We start from the raw sequence: 21,295 nt of genomic DNA on the forward strand, positions 1-21,295 counted from the left end.
AGCTGCCCCCGCTTGTCGCCCGCGCCCGCCCGGCGCCTGCCCGAGGGTCGCCTCTGCCCTACGGGAGCCCGGCTGGGGGGGCCGGCGGCGCGTCCGCCCCCGGCGTCGACTCCCGCGGCCCAGGCGAGGGCGGGCGGCCGGCCTCCCCCGGGGACCCCGCGGCCGCCAGGGCGGGCAGGCGGGCGTGGCGGGCCGCGGGCCGCGGGCGTGCGGTCCTTCGGGCTGCAGGGGGCGCTGTGCGCGCCCTCGGGCCCGGCCGCGAGCGCAGCTCTTGTTTAAAGGGCCGGCGGGGCACGTGGCTCGGACGCAGCTCGCGGCCGCCCGGCAGGAGCTCCGAGGCTGGGCGGCTCCGCTCCGCCTCTGCCGCCGCGCCGCGCCGCGCCAGGCCCGACAGGCCGGCCCGAGGAGAGCAGCGGGAGGGACGCGGGCAGCCATGGCCGAAGCGGCGCGCGCCCCGGTAAGCGCCCCGGCGCGGACGCCCGGACGCCCAGACAGGCCGGGCCGCCGCCGCCGCCGCCGCGTGGGCCCGCCAAGCTCTCGGCCGGCCGGCCGCCCGGAGCGGCCCCGCGGCGCGGCCTCCGCGCCTGCCGCCTGCGCCCGCCGCGTCGGGCCCGCTCTCAGCCGGCCGCCCTCGTCTGGCGCCCGCGCGGGCGGCGTTCAGGCCCACTGCCCGGGCGGCCCAAAGGCCAGGCCGGCGGCGCGGCGGGCGGGCGGGCGGCCCGACGGCGGGGGCAGGCCAGGCTCCCAGGGACGCTCAGGATGACAGGCCTTTGCATTTGCTCAGCGTGGCTGTCCCCCTCCCCCGGCCGCGTCCATTGTCTCCTGTGAGGCCCCCGGCGGCGGCGGGGAGGGCGGGGCGCCGGCTCCATGCGGTTCTGACAGCTGGCGCCTGGGGCTCCGAGAAGGGACCGGCCCAAGGTCACTCCCTAGTCGAGGCCAGAGCCTGACGCCCAGCCGGGGCTTTGGAATCACACCCCCTTTAAGGGACCCAGCATTCTGCTCTGACCTAAGAGAAAGGTGTTGAATGCTGTTTGCCAGAGGGATTGTAGGGTTTTTTGTTTTTGTGTTTTTTGTTTAGCAGATTTTAGAATGTTGGCTAATGCAATATGTCCACTTGGGAGAAAATAATCCTTTGGCCACTTTTGACCTACTAGGAAAACACCTGTAAAGAGCTCAATAAATATATCTACTATTATTAATACATCTCAGGTTTTTGAAACTTTGATTTTTATGGATGCTTTTTAAGAAGGAATTTCTTCTCTTTAATTAGTGAATTTGGTGTGTGCTTTTTTGGGGGGTCCCCTGAGTGCAAGGGAGGGAAAGGGGGTGGGAGCCCTTCAGGCTTATGGCCCTGTTCTTGGGGGAAGCCCCCCAAGGCCTGTCTGTACAGGTGACATCATCAGCTCCCACCCAGCCCAGGAGCCTCCCTCAGCATTCTCCCTGACCACTCCTATCCACCCACTCCCTTCCCTCTGCCCTCGTTCTTGCACTGCTTCAGATTCCAAGAAACTCCCCAATATAATCACAAGGGTCATTTGGGGTTTTTTTGTGTGTGTGAGGACCATCGGCCCTGAGCTAATATCTGGGCCACTCCTCCTCTACCTTGCACTTGGGATGCCACCACAGCATGGCTCGATGAGCGGTGTGGTGTCTAGGTCCACACCCAGATCTAAACCAGGGAACCCCCACTGCCAAAGCGAGCACACAAACTTAACCACTATGCCACCCGGCCAGCCCCCCAAGAAACTCCCCAAACAGGACAGATTGGCCCTCAACTTTTGTTAGCCTATGGTATCACACTGTTACCATGTATAGTGACAATTAATAGTGGTGACTATTTCTGTACAGAATTTTTCTTCTGGGGAAGGAAGAACCACATAATTTTTTCTGCATCCCTGTTGTACCTTTACTATCACAGGTGTTCAGTAATGGTTATTGAATGAATGTATTGTTTAATTGTTTAGTCACTCATTCATTCAACAGGTGTTTACTGAGCATTTGCTATGAGTGAGGCACTCTTAGAAGCTGGGACTACATGGGAGCTTATGTTCCCATGGGGGAAACAAACCATAACACAGGCCAACACATAGAATGATCACAGATTATTAGTGCTATGAGGGAAGGGACTAACAGGGGCCTGTTTTAGATGTGTCTGTCAGTGAAGGTCTCTAGGAGGCGATGTTTAAGCTGGAGCCTCGTGTGAGAGGGTGCCAGGAGTGGTGTGGGAAGAGCTGACCGCAGGTGGAGGAGAGCTGGGTGTATCCTAGACATCTGGGCAGGCCAGGGTGGCTGGAGTGTAGTAAATACCCGGGAGGATATAAGGTCTGGGAGGCAGGCTGAGGTATGAAAAGAAGTTCAGATTTTATTCCAGGTACACTGGGAAGCTATGGGAGAGTTTTAAGCAGGGGACTAAAGTGATATAGTTTGTGTTTTTAAAAGAGTACTGACTGCCCTCTGGAAAGTGTATGGTGGGGGAGAAGGGTGAAGTGGGGAAGTCAGCGGGGTGGAGTTGCAGTGGCGGGGTGGAGTTGCAGTGGCTCAGGTGAAAGTTGATTGGGGCTTGGCCTAGGTGATCGCAGTGGAGAAGGAGAAAAGAGGACAGATTTGAGATACTTTGAGAAGTCATATGGATAGGACTTGGTGGTGATTTGGCCATGGATGATGAGTGAAGTGGAGGGGTGAGATGTCAGTTCACATTTCCAGCAATGCTTTTAGGAAGATGCACTGAGACTGAGGCCTTTGTACACGCTCAGGGACGGCTTGTGCATCGGTCACCAAGGAGCTGGGGTGCTCCAGAAGCTCTTTTCCAAGGCACTGAAGGACAATGTAAAGAAAAAGGGGGAGAAAAAAGTTCCCATGAACTATTTCACCCTGCATCCCTGAGCCAGAAGCATCTTCATCGTCATCACATCCTCCTCGTTATCAGCTTAGCTCACATTTGTTGCATATTTACCACGTGTTAGACATTCTGTTAAATGCTTTTTGCAAAGATTGTGTCAATAATTCTCACAGTCCTATCATGTAGGTACTCTTATCAGTTCCATTTCTAGATGTGGAAGTGAAGTTGAAAGATGTTTCTAAAACTTTGCCCAGAGCCAGCCAGCTTGTGAGTGGCAGAGGTGCTGGTTGCACCCAGGCTGTGTGACTGCAGGGCTCACGTTCTCTGGGTTTCAAACCTGTCCCTTCTTTTTCAGAGGAGGAGACTGAGAACGAAGCAGGGAAGTCACTGGAGACTGCAGACACTTTCTCTCTTTGGCTATGTTTTTCCTCCTATTTCGCACATGCTAACACCTTGGTCCAGGCAGTGTCTCCTGTCCTGAGGCTGGACTCCTAACTGATGTCCCTGCCTCCCCATGCCCCCCACAGCTGCCTGACCTGCCTTCAGGATCCCAGATGAGGCTTTACCCGGGCAGGTGACATTCTAAGGTTTCTTTTTAAGGTGGACATTTTGATTGTATAATTCTGATAACATCTCTCCTTTCTCTTGTGGACAGGCTCCAGAGAGAGACAAGCAAACAGGAGACGAAAGGCCTTCGACACCTTCTCCGTCGCCCCAGCTGGCTGCTGAGAAGAACTCATACCTCTACTCCACGGAGATCACGCTGTGGACTGTGGTGGCCGCCATCCAGGCCTTGGAAAAGAAGGTGGATTCCTGCCTGGCCCGTTTGCTGACTCTGGAGGGACGAACAGGGACAGCCGAGAAGAAGCTGGCCGACTGTGAGAAGACGGCCTTGGAGTTCGGGAACCAGCTGGAGGGCAAGTGGGCCGTGCTGGGGACCCTGCTGCAGGAGTACGGGCTGCTGCAGAGGCGGCTGGAGAACATGGAAAACCTGCTGAGAAACAGAAATTTCTGGATCCTGCGGCTGCCCCCAGGCAGCAAGGGGGAGGCCCCCAAGGTAACCGTGGGGCACCCTGGGTGGGACAGCCTGAAGGGCCATGCCTGTGTGTGGGTGAGCGTGTGTGACACTGTGGTTCCAGGTGCCCGTGACCTTTGATGACGTGGCTGTGTATTTTTCCGAGTCGGAGTGGGGCAGGCTGGACAAGTGGCAGAAGGAGCTCTACAAGCACGTGATGAGGGGCAACTATGAGATGCTTGTCTCCCTGGGTAAGGCTGCGTAAGTGAGGACCTGGGCCTCTGTCCACAGATTGGCCTCCCACAGTCTGTGTCTTTGCGTTAGCTTCTGTTCCTCTGGTGTCTCTGCATCTCTGTGGCAACTAGGTGGCAGGTGTCCAGTCCTGACCCAGCTCTCTTCATTCCGTATGCAGATTATGCCATCTCCAAACCGGACATCCTCACCCGCATGGAGAGGGGTGAGGAGCCTTGTCCTGACGGCCCATGGGGCCCGGAGGAGGGGAAGGAGAGAGAGGCAGCACGCCCGAAGAGGCCAGGCGCTGGTGAGTGCGGCACGGTGGGGAGCGGCCAGGCAAGCTGAACCACAGCCCGCTCTCTGGGCTTCCCAGACGTGCTGTGAGGCCAGGAAGGGAGGACAGCCCCTTCACCCATGGTGGGCCCGCGCTGTCTGAGGCCCGCCCAGGGAGGGGCAGGGCAGGGCTTTTGCCCTAGAGCCATCCAGTTTGTATGTCTGTGCGAGGGGACAGCCGTGCTCGCCTCACTCGGCTGCTGTGAGGACTTGGGAAGATGGCAGACAGGAAGCTAGCATTCTATAGTAAGTGGGGACCTATGACTAACTGTAATGCTAGCAGCAGCAGCATTTTTGCCGCCACCTCCTGGTGGCCCTCCACCTCTGCTCCCGACTCCAGCTGCAGCTGTGGGTCCTGTAATGTACGGCTTCCCTTTGTGGAAGTGGGCCCTCTCGGAGGAGGCCCAGCCAGCTTCGTCCCCACAGCTTGTGTGGTATAGGACGGGGGTTCCAAAGTTGCGCCTTTTGATCCCCTTCATGCATTTTGCCCACTCCCGCCTCTGGCAATCACCAGTCTGTCCTCTGTATCTCTGAGCTTGGTTTTTATTATTTTTTTTAGATTCCACATATAGGTGAGGTCATACGGTATTTGTCTTTCTCTGTATGACTTATTTCACTTGGCATAATCCCTCAAGATCCATCCATGTTGTCATAAATGGCAAGATTTTATTTTTTATGGCTGAATAATATTCTGTCGTATGTACACACCACATCGTCTTTATCCATTCATCTATCAATGGACGCTTAAGTTGTTTCCATTTCTTGGTTATGGTAAATGCAGGCATACCTTGTATTATTTGCAGATATTGCATTTTTTTGCAAATTAAAAGTTTGTGGCAACCCTGCATTGAGCAAGTCTGTTGGCACCATTTTTCCAACAGCATTTGCTCACTTTGTGTCTTTGTGTCACATTTTGGTAATTCTCACAATATTTCAAACTTTTTCATTATTATTGCTATGGTGATCTGTGATCAGTGATCTTTGATGTTACTATTGTCATGTGCTGGGGTGCCACAAACTGTGCCCGTATAAGACGGTGAACTTAATCAATAAATGTCGTGTGTGTTCTAACTGCTCCGCTGACCGGCTGTTGCACTGTCTCTCTGCCTCTCCTTTGGCATCTCTATTCCCAGAGACACAACAATACTGAAATTAGGCCAATTAATAACCCTACAGTGACCTCTAAGTGTTGAAGTGAAAGGAAGAGTCACATGTCTCTCACTTGAATTAAAAAACCAGACGTGATAAGCTTAGTGAGGAAGGCATGTCAAAAGCCGAGATAGGCTGAAAGCTAAGTCTCTTGCATCAAACAGTTAAACAAGTTTTGAATGCAAAGGAAAAGTTCTTCAGGGAAATTAAAAGTGCTACTTCAATGACCACATGCATGATATGAAAGTAGAACAGCCTTATTGCTGATATGGAGAAAGTTTCAGTGGTCTGGATAGAAGATCAAGCCAGCCACAACATTCCTATAATCCGAAGCCTAATCCAGAGCAAGGCCCTAACTTGATTCAATTCTGTGAAGGCTGAGAGAGGTGAGGAAGCTGCAGAAGAAAAGTTGGAAGATGGCAGAGGTTGGTTCATGAGGTTTAAGGAAAGAAGCTGTCTCCATGACATAAAAGTACAGGGTGAAGCAGTAAGTTACCCAGAAGATCTAAATAAGACAATGAAGGTGGCTACACTTAAGATTTTCAAGGTAGACAAAACAGCCTTCTATTGGAAGAAGATGCTATCTAGAACTTTCATAGCTAGAGAGGAGAAGTCAATGCCTGGCTTCAAAGCTTTGAAGGACTGGCTGACTCTCTTGTTATGGGCTACCGCAGCTGGTAACTTTAAGTTCAAGCCCTTGCTCATTTGCTATTCCAAAAATCCTAGAGCCACTAAGAATTATGCTAAATCGACTCTACCTATGCTCTATAAATAGAACAACAAAGCCTGGATGACAGCACATCTGTTTACAACATGGTTTACTGAATATTTTAAGCCCACTGTTGAGACCTGCTGCTTAGAAAAAATGATTCCTTTCAAAATATTACTGCTCATTGACAATGCATCTGGTCACCCAGAGCTCTGATGGAGAGGTACAACAATATTAATGTTGTTTTCATGCCTGCTAACAGAGTATCCGTTCTACAGGCCATGGATCAAGGAGTAATTTTGGCTTTCAAGTCTTATTATTTAAGAAATACTTTTCATAAGGCTATAGCTGCCATAGACAGTGATTCCTCTGATGGATCTGGGCAAAGTAAACTGACAACCTTCTGGAAAGGATTCACCATTCCAGATGCCGTTAAGAACATTCATGGTTCATGGGAAGAGGTCCAAATAGCAACCTTAACAGGAGTTAGAAAGAAGTTGATTCCAACCCTCCTGGATGCCTTTGAGGGGTTCAAGACTTCAGTGGAGGAAGTAACTGCAGATGTGGTGGGAACAGCAAGAGAACTAGAATTACAAGTGGAGCCTGAAGAGGTGACTGAATTGCTCCAATCTCATGATAAAATTTTAACAGATGAGGAGTTGCTTCTCATGGGTGAGCAAAGAAAGTGGTTTCTTGAGATGGAAACCTCTCCTGGTGAAGACGCTGTGAAGGTTGTTGAAAGGACAACACAGGATTTAGAATGTGACATAAACTTAGTTGATAAAGCTGCGGCAGGGTTTGAGAGGACTGACTCCAATTTTGAAAGAAGTTCTACTATGGGTGAAATGCCATCCAACAGCATCGCACGCCACAGAGAAATCATTTGTGAAAGGAAGAGTCAATTGATGTGACAAACTTCATTGTTGTCTTATTAAGAAATTGCCACAGTCATCCCACCCTTCAACAACCACCACTCTGATCAGTCAGCAGCCATCAACATTGAGGCAAAAAGATTATGACTCTACCAGCAAAAAGATTATGACTTGCTGAAGGCTCAGGTGATGGTTAGCATTTTTTAGCAATAGAGGTTTTTTTTTTAAAGATTGGCACCTGAGCTAACAACTGTTGCCAATCTTCTTTTTTTTTTTTCCCGCTTTTTCTCCCCAAATCCCCCCAGTTCATAGTTGTATATTTTAGTTGTGAGTCCTAGCTGTGGCATGTGGGACACCGCCTCAGTGTGGTCTGATGAGCGGTGCCATGTGTGTGCCCATGATCTGAACCAGTGAAACCCTGGGCCACCAAAGCAGAGTGCGTGAACTTAAGCACTTGGCCACGGGGCCAGCCCCCTAAAGTATTTTTTTTTTTTTTTTAAAGATTTTATTTTTTCCTTTTTCTCCCCAAAGCCCTCTGGTACATAGTTGTGTATTCTTCGTTGTGGGTCCTTCTAGTTGTGGCATGTGGGATGCTGCCTCAGCGTGGTTTGATGAGCAGTGCCATGTCCGCGCCCAGGATTCGAACTAACGAAACACTGGGCCGCCTGCAGCGGAGCGCGCGAACTTAACCACTCGGCCACGGGGCCAGCCCCTAAAGTATTTTTTAATTAAGGTATATACCTTTGTTTTTTAGACATAATGCTATTGCACACTTAATAAACTATGGTATAGTGTAAACATAACTTTGATATGTACTGGGAAATCAAGACATTTGTGTGACTCGCTTCATTGTGATACTCGCTTTATTGCAGTGGTCTGGAACCTAACTCGCAGTATCTCCAAAGTGTGCCTGTAATGCTGCAAAGAACATCATGGGAGTGTATATATCTTTCTGAGTTAGTTTTAATTTTCTTAGGCTAAATACCCAGAAGTGGAATTGTTGGATCGTATGGTATTTCTTTTTTTTTTTTTCGAGGAAGATTAGCCCTGAGCTAACATCTGCCAATCCTCCTCTTTTTGCTGAGGAAGACTGGCCCTGAGCTAACATCCATGCCCATCTTCCTCTACTTTATACGTGGGACACCTACCACAGCATGGCTTTTGCCAAGCGGTGCCATGTCCGCACCCGGGATCCGAACTGGTGAACCCCGGGCCGCTGAGAAGCGGAACGGGCACACTTAACCACTGCGCCACCGGGCCAGCCCCATGGTATTTCTATTTTTAATTTTAGGGGGCCCCTCATACTGTTTTTCATAGTGGCTGTACCAATTTACATTCCCACCAGCGATGCACAGGGTTCCCTTTTCTCCACATCCTTGCCAACTCTTATTTCTTGTCTTTTTGATAATAGCCATGCTAACAGGTGTGAGGTGACATCTATCTCATTGTAGTTTTGATTTGCATTTCCCTGATGATTAGTGATGTTGAGCATCTTTCCATGTACCTGTTGGCCATCTGTATATCTTCTTTGGAAAAATGTCTATTCAGATCCTCTGCCCATTTTTCAATGGAATTGTTTGGTTTTTTGCTGTTAATTTGTATGAGTATGTATTTTGGATATTAACCCATATCAGATATATAATTTGCAAAGGTTTTCTCCCATTCAGTGGGTTGCCTTTTAATTTTGTTGATGGCTTCCTTTGCCGTGCAGAAGCTTTTTAGTTTGATGTAGTCCCACTTATTTTCGCTTTTGTTGCCTTTGCTTTTGGTGTCAAATCCAAAAAATCATCACTAAGACCAATGTCAATGAGCTTTTTTGCTGTGTTTTCTTCTAGAAGTTTTTTGGTGTCAGGGCTCACCTCGTTGTCTTTCTTTTCATGATCGTCAGGCTTATCCTTCTGTTAGAAAGTTTCCCATCCACTTTTCACACTATGATTTAATAATCATTGAAGATTGTTGCCTGCATTTGTTATTTCATTAGGAGTTGCAAAATGGTGAAATTCTGTCATTACTTCTGCACTTAATAGCTAAAATTCTTTTATAAAGAATAATTTCCCGAATCAACTCTTTGTTATCCTCATACACAGTCTGTACAGAAAGGGCAGCCTAGATGCTTAATTCTTTCCCCTCGTTGGTTTTCAGAAGGAAGAGTTATTGCCTTTGAAGCCTCCAGTGATGGCTGCTGCTTGGCTTTTCTTCTTTGGGATTATTATTATGACTTCATAGATTGTTAAATGTTTTATACATGCAGTCCTTTGCAGTCGTTATTTTCATGCTTAAATGGTCCCATCTTTAGCTTGTGGGAGCCCCTTCAAGTTGGCCCAGAGGTCATTTTGATGTGACTTCAGTGAGGTTCAAACACTGTAAGATGTTCTAGATTCATCTTGTAGGTTTCCTGGCCCAGACCTGGAAGAAGAGTTTCTCCAAGGAATTTTGATTCCTTTCAGTGGGGAGTGATATTTAGAAATTGCAGATAAGTGCCAGTAGTTGCTAATTTTTGGCATTGCTTCTGCGCCTTTTCAGAAAATATGTATTTTTGAAAAGAAAAAATATCAAGAGTTTATAATGATATTTCTAATTCGAATTTAATGTTCTTTGATTTTATACTTGCATGCGACTTTTACTTGGAAATCTTAAATTCCTAACTATAGCAGCATAATTACTTTTTTGCATTATCTTATGTCCAAATCCTAGTATTTCATTATTCACTTCAAATAATGAATTTCAAAATAATGAAGCCAATATTTCTACTAACACTTATACTTTTGATTGAAATCTGAGATTTCTTTGCAGCCGTTTTTGTCCTCTGAGTACATTCCATTCAGGACTTATAGACAAAATAATGCTTTTTAAAGTCACTTGGAATAATTGTTTTCTCTATGTGGTTATGTCAGCAACTTGATATACGGTGAAGTTTGTTTATTTTTAGATTTTTAGAGATGGCGCTTTTCATTTTTTGATTTAACTGAACTTTTTGAATATGTAAGACATGTTATGTTTGCAAAGTCAAATGCTTTAACAGGGAACATTCAGGGAAGCCTCATTTCCATCTCTGTCCCCTCCCTCTCCCTGCAGATAACCATTTTTATTAGCTTCTTGTTTATACTTCTGATGTTTCCTTTTGAAAATGTCAGGGACACGTAGATACCCCTGTCTTCCCCCATCCCCGTCTTATGTAGTTTGTCCTGGGGTCACTTCCTCTCAGTGTGTAGGGATCTCCCTCGTTTCTTTCATGCGTGTGGAATGCTCCATGGTGTGATGCACCACCGCTTGTGGAAGCAGTCCCCACAGATGGACATTTGGGCTATTTCCAATATTTTGCTGGTATAAATAAATAATGCTGTAAGGAATACTTGGTGCATAAGTCAGTTCATATTTTTGCCCATGTATCATTGGGATAGGGTCATAGAAGCTGGACTGCTGGGTCAAAGGTAGATGAGTGTGTAATTTTTCAAGAATTTATCACCAAATTCCCCTCCGTAGGGGTTGTATCATTTGCATCCCCATCAGCCTTGCCTTAGAGAACGTGGTCAGACTTACAGCATTTTTGTCTGCCTAATAGGTAAGAAGAAGTATTTCAGTGTAATTCTTTTTAAATAACAGCTTTATTAGATATAATTCACACACCATACAGTTCACCCATTTAAGGTACACAATTCAGTTGTTTCTAGCATATTCATAGGTCTGTGCAACCAACGTCATAGCCAATTTTATAATATTTTCACCACCTCAAAAATAAGCCCTGTACCCTTCAGCTCACCCCAACCCCTACTCAGCTGCCCCACCCTAAGCAACAACAAATATACGTTTTGGGGGGGGTGAGGGGGGAGATTACCCTGAGCTAACATCTGCCGCCGATCCTCCTCTTTTTGCTGAGGAAGACTGGCCCTGAGCTAACATCCATGCCCATCTTCCTCTTCTTTATATGTGGGATGCCTACCACAGCATGGCGTGCCAAGCGGTGCCATGTCTGCACCCGGGATCCAAACTGGCGAACCCAGGGCTGCCGAAGCAGAACATGTGCACTTAACCGCTGCACCACTGGGCCATCCCCCAAATATACTTTCTGATTATAGATTTGTCTATTCTAGACGTTTCATATAAACGGAACCATATAATATGTAGTCTTTTGTGCCTGGCTTCTTTCACTTCATGTAATGTTTTCAAGGTTCATCCATGTCGTACTGTGTATCAGCACTTCTTTTCTTTTTTTTTTTATTATTGTGGTTAAATACACATAATGTAAAATTTACCATCTTAACCATTTTTAAGTGTACATTTCAGTGGTATTAAATACATTCATAATGTTGTGCAACCACCACCATCCATCTCCATGGCTCTTTTCATCTTGTAAAACTCAAACTGTATGCCCATTAAACAATAATTGCCCCATTCTGCCCTGTTCCCTGGCAGCCACCATCCTACCTTCTGTCTCTGATTTTGACTACTCTAAGTGCCTCATATAAGTGGGATCATACAGTGTTCGTCTTTTTGTGACTGGCTTATTTCATTTAGCATAAGGTCCTCAGGTTTCATCCATGTTGTAGCATATGTCAAAATGTCCTTCGTTTTTAAGGCTGAAAAATATTCAGTTGTGTGTGTGTGTCTATATATATATACACCACATATTGCTTATCCATTCATTTGTTGATGGACACTTGGGTTGCTTCCATATTTTAGCTGCTGTGAATAATGCTGCTATGATCATAAATATACAAAAATCTCTTCAACACTCTGCCTTCACTTTTTGGGGGTATATACCCATAAGTGAAATTGCTGGATCATATGGTAATTCTCTTTTTAATTTTTTGAGGAACCACCATACTGTTTTCCACAGTGACTATACAATTTTACATTCCCACCATCAGTGTACAAGAGTTCCAGTTTTTCCACATCTCTGTCAACACTTGTTAGTTCCTGTTTTTTTTTTTTAAATAATAGTCATCCTAATAGGGGTGGGATGGTATCTCATGGTGGTTTCGATTTGCAGTTCCCTGATGATCAGTGATGTTGAGCATCTTTCCATGTGCTTGTTGGCCATTTGTAAATCTTCTTTGGAGAAATGTCTGTTCAAGTCCTTTGCCCATTTTTGAATCAGGTTGTTTGTTTTTTTGTTGTTGAGTTTTAGGAGTTCTCTCTATATTCTGGATATTAATCCCTTATGAGATATGTGATTTGCAAATATTTTCTCCCATTCTGTCGGTTGCCTTTTAACTCTGTTGATAGTGTTGTTTGATGCATAAGTTTACAAATTTTTATTAAGTCCAATTCGTCTATTTTTTCTTTTGTTGCCTGAGGCTTTGGTGTCGTATCCAAGAAGTCATTGCCAAATCCAATGTGAAGCTTTTGTCCTATGTTTTCTTCTATGGGTTTTATCTTTTAGATCTTACATTTAGGTCTTTGATCCATTTTGAGTCAATTTTTATATATGGAGTTAGATAAGGGTCCATCTTCATTCTTTTGCACGTGGATATCTAGTTTTCCTGGCAACATTTGTTGAAAAGACTGTCCTTTTCCCACTGAGTAGTCTTGGCACCTGTCTCAAGTACTATTTGACCATATATGTGAGGGTTTATTTCTTGGTTCTCTATTCTATTTATGCCAGTACCACACCGTTTTGATTACTGTTGTTTTGTAGTAAGTTTTGAAATCAGGAATTCCTCCAACTTTGTTCTTTTTCAAGATGGTTTTGGCTATTTGGAGTCTCTTGAAATTCCATATGAATTTTAAGATGGGGCTTTTCTATTTCTGCGAAAAATGTCATTGGGGTTTTGATAGGGATTGCACTGACTCTGAAGATCACTTTGGGCAATATGGACATCTTAACAATATTAAGTCTTCCAATTCATGAACATGGGATAGTTTGCATTTATTTATGTCTTCTTTAATTTCTTTCAGCAATGTTTTATAGTTTTCGTTGTAAAAGTCTTTCACCTCCTTGGTTAAGTTATTCCTATTTTGTTCTTTTTGATACTATTGTAAATGGAATTGTTTTTATAATTTCCTTTTCAAATTGTTCATCATTATTATATAGAGACACAGCTTATTTTAGTCAGGGCTGGCCCTGTGGCCGAGTGGTTAAGTTCACGTGCTCCACATCAGTGGCCCAGGGTTTCGCCAGTTCGGATCCTGGGCACAGACGTAGCACCACTCATCAAGCCATGTTCAGGTGGCGTCCCACATAGCAGAACTAGAAGGACCTACAACTAGAATATATACAACTGTGTACTGGGGGGCTTTGGGGAGAAGAAGAACAAAAGAAAGATTGGCAACTGGGCCAATCTTACAAAAAAAAAAAAAAAGCAGACGTGCAACTGGTTTTTGTATGTTGACTTTTATCCTGCTAATTTGCTGAATTCATTTATTAGTTCTAACAGTTTTTTGCAGGATATTTAGCATTTTCTACATATGTGGTCATAACATCTGCAAATAGAAGTAATTTTACTTCTTTCCAATTTGGAGGCCTTTTATTTTTTTTTCTTGCCTACCTGCTCTGACTAGAAATTCCAGTACTTTTTTGAATAGAAGTAGTAAAAGCAGACATCCCTGCCTCATCCCTAATCTTAGAGAAAAAACTTTCAGTCTTTCACCATTGAGTATGATGTTCACTGTGGGTATTTCATATATGGCTTTTATTATGTTGAGGTAGTTTCCTTCTAGTCTTAGTTTGTTGAGTGGTTTTCTCCTGAAAGAGTGCTGAATTTTGTCAAATGGTTTTTCTGCATCAGTTGAGATGATCACATGGTTTTTTCCCTTCATTCTTTTAATGCAGTGTATTCCATTAGTCTAGTTTCATATAGTGAACCATCCTTGCATTCCAGGAATAACTCCACTTGGTCATGGTGTTTAATCCTTTTAATATGCTGCTGAATTCGGTTTGCTAGTATTTTGTTGAGGATTTTTGCATCAATGTTTATTAAGGAATATTGGACTAGTTTTCTGGTAGTATCTGTCTGGCTTTGATAACGGTATAATTTTAATGGCACCTCTCTTATTATGAGTGTGGTTGAATATCTTTTTATTTGTTTATGGGCCATTATAATTTTTAATTCTGTGAGTATTTGTTCATCTCTTTTGCCCTAGGAAGCTTTTCAAAACTGCGTACTTCCTAGGCCCACCAGAACTACTGATGAGAATCTTGGGGCTGCTCCCCAGGGGATCCTCATACACCAGCCTGGTGGAGGACTTGGGGTTGGGAGCCATGTTTTAGTGTTCTGAGCCAGGAGTTCCTCAAAAGCCAGGTCCTTGGGCCTGCATGTCATGGCCTGTCTGGTGCTGTCACGTCAGTTACTGTGCTGTACTGTTTCCTTCTCTCAGACATGGTGGCTTTAGCCTGGGGTCTAGTCACTAGGTGATCAGTGACGTCCACTCCATTATCATACCCTGTGCTTGACCGGATGCCCAGGTCCCAGTGACTGCATTTAGCCCTTGCCCAGAGGCTCCTGTCCTCAGTGTCACTGATTTGCGCTTTCCAGGCCTCCCGCCACATCCAGAGCACATCCCCAGCCCAGTCAGCCCTGCCCAGGAGGAGCCAACAGAAACGCAGGTTCCCGACCACCAGCAAGACTCAGAAACCAGAGTAATTCCACCTGAAACAAGTACCGGTGAGTGCGGGCAGCCGGGCAGCAGTGTGACTGGTGCCCCAGCAGCAGTACCAGACAAGCGGTGCTGAGAACAAGTGCTGAAGCTCGAGGGTGGGAGAGATGGCTGGGGACGGGGCTGAGCCGAGCCCGACAGGCTTCCTGGAAAAGGGGCCCCTGCAACAGGCCGTAGAGGAAGGGTAGATTTTGCTGGGATCAGAGGGTGTTTTCAGCAGGAGAAGATGGTCTGAGCAGAGCTGTGGCTCCTGCAGGTGTGGTGGGGGCCGAGCACTGCAGTCTGGCTGGAGCAAGGGAGGGGCCCTCGAGGGCGAGTGTGGGGCCTCCTCAGGCTTCTTACGATGGTTACGTTAATGGGGCGATGTGTGTCCTGTCCCTAGTGTGGTGCCCCATGTGTGTTCCTCAGTACTGTCCTCTGTCTGAAGGCCTGTGAGGGGCTCTGAGGCTTCAGGCAGCCCCTCCAGCGCTCTCTGTCTGCTTCTGTTTGAAGGAGATTCCTGTCCATCCTTTCACAGAATCAGAGTGTCATTCACAGGGCATTTGGCAGACAGTCCAGAGCCTTGTTTTCTGTCTCCAGACTGTGCTTTGCTGGCTCACCGCCGCCCCCCCCCCCCCCCCCCGCCACATCCCCACCACCCCGCCTGCTGGCCTGACCTTTCAGTCTCGGGGTTGCTTTCTCTCCAGTTGTTTCTGTGCATCTCCCTCACTGAACATGGGCTCCCTGAGGTTGGAGGTGACACTCCCTCCCTTCCCTGTGTCCCTCCTTCCCAGTCAGTGTTTGAGGAGAGGGCGCCTCCCCAAACCCTCTGTCGGTTTGAGGCCCATCAGGGTGACATTCAGATGAGGGATGAGTTGTTAGCACTGGCCTGCATGGGAATTGGGGGCGTGGACTTCACAGCTTCCTCCACCCTCTGAAGCGGAGGCTGCAGAGTGAGCACCTGCAGTCCTCTGGACCCAACCCTGGGGCCCCCTCTTCCTGTTCCTGGCAGGCGGTCGAGCGAATCGAGGGCCGGCTAGGGGATGGCTGTGTCACCCTGCAGGAGCCTGGTGTTGGGAAAGGCCCTCACGGGATTCTCTCTCACAGGGCCCCCAGCCTGCACCAGCATTTTGTCCTCGGTTAAACAGGAGGAAGAATCTTCCGATGGGGAGTCGTCAGCCTCCCCTCCCAGGGACATCCTACCCAGCATGGGGCCAGGTGAGTGAAGGGAGGAGGCCCCGTGGTCACAGCAGAACCTCAGAGGAGCTCAGGGGCCCTTTGGGAGTGGGGTGGGGGTTGGCGTGAGGGACCTGGTGAGGGGTTTCCTCCTGAGGGGTCCCTCCCTCACCCCTCAAGCTGTATTTCCCTTGGGGCTCTGGGGACCCAGATCATCTATGGTCCTGGTCATCCCCCTATGGCGGTCTGTCCTGGCTGGAAAGGTGCTGCTTGAGAACAAGTGGCACACTGCCAGGTTTGTGGTCTGGTGGCACAAAGGCCTCACGGCAACCCTGTGAAGTACCATGCTCACAGCCTCACATCTTACGGTTTGTGTGTGGTGGCCTGCGATTTAAATTTAGTTCCCCCTCTTAGAGTCTGTGCATTTTCTGTAAAGTGGGCTTATCCCCTGATGAGCAGGAGAAAGAAAGTGATTCTTGCCCATTCTGGCCTTGGGGCAGGTTTTCTGTCCCAGTAGAAAGGGGTCCAGCTCTCCCTGGTTCCATCCTGGTTCCTGCTTTGGTGGGAGGCAAAGGTGAGATCTGGGTCCCCCCGGGGTTGTGGCGTGGCGGGAGACCCAGCTGCACATGGGCTTCAGACGAAGAGGTCGGGAGCCCTGGCCTTCACAGAGAACAGGCCTGAGACCCCCATGAATCCCCAAGTGCAGGGATACCACGGGGGCCCAGTACACGCACCAGTGTACCCCAAAGTTTAGATGATTCGTATAGACTCTTAATGATCCTGTAGCTGAAGGACTGACTTAGAAACAGTGGTCATTTCTAACATAGAAATCACTTCCTGTCCTGAATTATTTGTGGGGTTCCTGGGCGAGCTGCAGTGAGCGGGAACCCCCAGGTCTTGCCGTTGGGTGCTGCCCTGGAGGTTCACCCGGTAGGGCTCTCCTCCTCCGCAGCCTCCCAGCTCGTGGCTTAAGTTCAGGCTTCAGCAAGATTAGAAATTACTCTGGTCCTAGACCTTGGAAGTTGCTCGTAAAGGGCTGAGGGCTTTCGTTTTAATATGCAGAGGGCAAGGTTCGCTGTTGGCCTGTGAGCCGCCTGTGTGGTCTAGCTGCTGAGGCTGCCGGCCGCTGGGGGAGGTCCGAGGAGAGCGTGGCTGGGGGCTGGCTCCAGAGCAAACCAGGGGTGAACAGCAGCTGGAGGATTTAGAAGAAAGCACAGTGTTCCAGGCTGGGCTTGCTGGCCAGGACCTGCCTTCCCAGTGTTGGGGACCCCTGGGAGCTGCTGTGAGCCCACCGGTCGCTGCCTCAGCCCTTCCTTGCCACTGCTCTGTCCCAGCAGCTCCTTTGCCTCATGCTCCCTCAGAGTCAAGCGTGTCTCACACTGAGGCCCAGCCGGGAAGCCCAGGTCCTCGTGGCTCCTCTGTTGCTCGAGAGCACGGTGCTGGGCAGGTGGTGGACGCTCCGTGTGGATTTGTTCGTGGATGAGTAGCTCTGAGTGTGCTAAGCCACCCACCACCTCCAGCCCTGAGGTGAGGCCTCTTACCTGGTCTGGAGGTGGTCAGGGCCCACAGGGCTCGTGGTCATTCATAGATCAGAACTACAGTTGTCAGAACTCTTGAGGGTCCTGCAAAGCCAGTGTATCTCTGGCTCCAGGGGCTCTGCCTCTCTTTGTCTCCCCTTCATTTTCCCACTCATCTGTCTCCCACAGGTCTGGGCCCTGACCTCTGACCCCCTGGTTCCTGGTTTTGTAGCTTTGTCTCCTCTCTCCTGATGTCCTTAGCTTGGCCTGCAGGAATGGGCCTCATGGCAACAAACAGACCAGCTGACGTTAGGAGGCAGTGCCTGCTTGGTGGGGCTGAGTGAGCTGGACTCCTGCTCCGTGCTGTGAGCACCAGGAGGGGAAAAACATTCAGTGAAGGCAGGAGCAGGTGGTGCTGCCCTGGAGGCCAGGGCTGGGTTGAGTGGCCCAGGTGGGCTGGGGCAGCCCACTTGAAATCAACGGAGATTGCTTTCCCCAGGTGGTGGTGTGGTCATCAAGACAGAAGCACAATCTGAGGACGAGATGATGCCTGAGCAGCTCTTTCTGGGGAAGTCCCCCAGCCAGACCCAGTGTAGACTCCCCAAAGGACCCAGGAGCGGGACTGGGGGCCCCGGCGGGCTTCATGCCGGGGGCGTGCCAAGGGTGCGGGCAGGGGCCCCTCGGCCGCCAGGGGGCCTGGGAGAGCCGCCCCGCATCCTCCCTCGCAGGCGAGAGCGGACCTTCCCGTGCCCCGACTGCGGGCAGAGCTTCCGCCTGAAGATTAACCTGACCATTCACCAGCGGACCCACGTGGAGGAGGAGCACAGGGAGGCCCGGGGCAGCTCGCCCCCCGCGTGGGGGGAAGCCCACTCCACGCTGGAGCCGGGGGAGGTGGTGGTGCCCGGCCCTGTCATCCGCTGGCTGCCCGAGGAGCCTGAGGGCCACCGCTCCCTCTCAGGCCGTTCCTTCGTGGGGCGGAGGCCGGCTGCCACCAAGGTGTACCACTGCAGCGAGTGCCTGCGCTTCTTCCCACAGCGCAAGAGCCTGCTGCTGCACCAGCGCCTGCACACGGGCAATGGGCAGGGCTGGCCCGCCTGTCCCTACTGCGGCAAGGCCTTCCGCCGGCCCTCCGACCTCTTCCGTCACCAGCGCATCCACACCGGCGAGCGGCCCTACCAGTGCCCCCAGTGCGGCCGGGCCTTCAACCGGAACCACCACCTGGCGGTCCACATGCAGACTCACGCCCGAGGCCAGGCGGGCCCGCACTTTGCTGCTCCCCCCGGGCGCCCGGGGAGCCCACCCCTGCGCCGGCCCAGCCGCATCGAGGAGGGCTGACCAGGCAGGGGCCTGCAGGGGCACCCCGGGCAGGACCTCTTCTCCACCTGCGGGGCCTTTCCCCCTTGTGCCTGGCGCTGCTTCCTCTTTCTGGGATGGCTTTGGACAGAGTTTTCTTTTCTTTGAAATGAGAAGCAGCAGAGTGACAGAGTGTATGTGTGACCAGATGCCTCAATTTCCTCTTTCCTAAGTTTGTCCCTCTTTGCTGCCTTTTCTACATTCCTGACTTATAAAGGATCCCTAAGGCTTAGGGGATGCCAGGTTTTGGTGGGGGTCTTGGCAGGTACCACGGACAATTGAGCAGACCAGAGACTGTGGCCCTTCCAGTGGGGGCGAGAGAGACATTGAGGGCCTGGGGTTTCGATTTTGTACAGAGTTCTTGTGCCTGCTGTCAACAGCGAAACAGCAGAGTGGACACACAGCCTGAGGAATAGGCACTGGAAATTTGAGTTTTCTATTTTATTTTGCAGCTTTTTTTTTCTCCTTATGGAGCTTTTCTAGTGCTTTTGTTTTAAGTGTTGTGTGTGATTGCAAAGGGGACCAAGAGCTCCTGAGGGACAGGAATTACTCTGCCATCTCCTTGTGTGTGGGAGTGCAGAGGGGCTGTCCAGACCAGCCTGGGTGTGGATGGGGATGCCGCGGCTGCTGCCCTGGAAACCAGGTGTCTTCCCAGGTGTGCGTTCCTTGGTCCAGACTGGTTCCCAGTATTCCTAGTCCTACCCCCAGCAGGTATTCACATCCATGATTGATGCTGGTTATCAGCTGAGATGGGGAACCTGAAGCCTGGAGTGGATGACACTTCCCCCAAGGACTCAGTGTTCACAGGAGTGCGTGTTCCGTGGATGACCCCATACAACACCTCGAGGAGGGGATGCAGAGCAAGCCCAGGAAGCTCCTCCTGAGAGGAAGATCCTGGTCTGGGTGAGGCTGGTCAGCTAACCTGGACTCTGGGGCTGCCGGGCCTGATTTGTACAAAGGAGGGGCTGCCTCTGAGAACATGGGGCTCTGTGGCAGAGTTAGGGCAGATCTGAGTGACTCTTCACCACCTCCAGCAAATGGGGTGATGACCCCAATGCTTCATCTCTCACCTTAGGGTTCTCAGGGTCCTAATAGATCTGGAGGCAACTGGACAAATAGGGAGCCTGGTTTTGTCCTTCCTTTCAAGTTCAGGAACCCCTTTCTCTTCCATGCAGATCTTCGGTCCTTTTTCCCCCAGTCAGAATCCCTCAGGAAGGACCTTTGTTTTCTAGAGTGGGTGGAGGGTGCAGAGTGAGGTCACTTTCCCTTGGGGCTGCATGTCCCAGGAGCCCTCCGTATTTCACGGAACAAATTCTTACCAAAGCAATGAGATTCAAAGCATGTAAGTTCAGACAATAGTTCCAGGCTTCCTGGAGAAGTCTAGAGGGCAGCCAGCTCCTTGTGCCTATTAAGCCACACCACTTTGGGTGCTGCCTAGAGACCAGCCCTTGGTGTGGGTGATTTTGAAGCTGGAGTGATGGGTGATTCTGATTCTTGTCTTATTTGTCTGGCACCACGTGGACAGCGTTCAGGCCTCTCCCAGGTGCCTGGGTCCCTGGCTGTGCCACATCCTGTTGCCGCCTCTGACCCTCACTCCTCTCCCAAAGTCATGAACAGAGTTGGGGGCAGATGGGAACACTGCCATCATCTCTGGGGCCAGAGTGTGTACAAGTCAGTGACAGCTCAGCCAAGTCGCCCTGGGCTTGGGAGGAAGAGCTGCCACCTGTCCCTGCTGTGGATTCTGCTTGTTTGCTCTGGCACCCCCAGCCCTCGCCAGGGGCCCCACAAGTCACGGCTGGGCTGTCACCAAGTGCTCAGACAGGATATGGTGCAAGTGTAGCTGCTCAGAGGTTAACCCTCAGCTGCCAGAGCTAGTCTCAGGTGTTTCCTGGGGATGCCTCGCTAAGAGTTCCTAGGCCTGTATTTCTAATGCTAAATGCCCTGTGTAAATACAGGTACTCTTAACAGAAGCGCAAACCACGAGTAATCGCGAGGCACTGGCTCCCATCTTTTCTTCTTCCAAAGTATTCGATGTGCCTAGGCTCCCAGCTAGGCCGTGCGGGTTTGCCTGGCACTCAACAACTGAAATGAGTCAGCGGAGGCTGCGTGGTGCAGGAACAGAGCTGTGCTCCGCGCCCGCGAGGCTGGAGCCTGATTTGGCCTTAGACTCACTCCCAGCCCTGGGTGTCAGCTTCCTCATTTGTAAAATAAAGGTGGAGTCCTGGTGTTGAAGGCCCTTAAGCACTATGACGGCAGTGGTCCCTTGTCCCCATCGGTGCTCAATAAATGTTGGACTCAATGAGTGCGTGCACGTGATCTGGTTCCTGATCTCCAGTAGACTAGCCCAGGGCACGACGCGTTCCCGCGCGCAGGCTCACGCCCGCCCGGCGCCCAGAAAGCTGGGGCAGGGGTGGGGGCGGAGCTTCCCGGTATAGCCAATGGGAGTCCTGGGTGCTGGCTGCGCGCGCGCGCGGGCTGGGCGGAGCTTCCCTGCATGGCCAATGAGGAGCTGGCTCTGGTCTA

General features: G+C 49.9%; 1 protein-coding gene across 1 annotated transcript; it reads left to right on the forward strand.

Moving 5' to 3' along the window:
* Positions 1-200: 200 nt before the first annotated feature.
* ZNF783 (zinc finger protein 783) lies at positions 201-21,071 on the forward strand. The gene is made up of 7 exons (XM_070618052.1): positions 201-457; positions 3,495-3,896; positions 3,979-4,105; positions 4,267-4,395; positions 14,627-14,755; positions 15,834-15,944; positions 17,919-21,071. The coding sequence occupies exons 1-7, from the start codon at positions 434-436 to the stop codon at positions 18,752-18,754; spliced, it is 1,758 nt and encodes a 585-aa protein (XP_070474153.1). The 5' UTR covers positions 201-433; the 3' UTR covers positions 18,755-21,071.
* Positions 21,072-21,295: the final 224 nt, after the last annotated feature.

The sequence above is a fragment of the Equus przewalskii genome, chromosome 4, assembly GCF_037783145.1.
Source record: "Equus przewalskii isolate Varuska chromosome 4, EquPr2, whole genome shotgun sequence".
NCBI classification, from domain to species: Eukaryota; Metazoa; Chordata; class Mammalia; order Perissodactyla; family Equidae; genus Equus; species Equus przewalskii.

Coding starts and splice junctions, on each gene's coding strand:
- ZNF783 (XM_070618052.1), top strand. CDS start 434: ATGGCCGAAGCGGCGCGCGCCCCG. Junction 458..3,494: donor CCGAAGCGGCGCGCGCCCCG/GTAAGCGCCCCG, acceptor TCTTGTGGACAG/GCTCCAGAGAGAGACAAGCA. Junction 4,106..4,266: donor TGAGATGCTTGTCTCCCTGG/GTAAGGCTGCGT, acceptor TTCCGTATGCAG/ATTATGCCATCTCCAAACCG.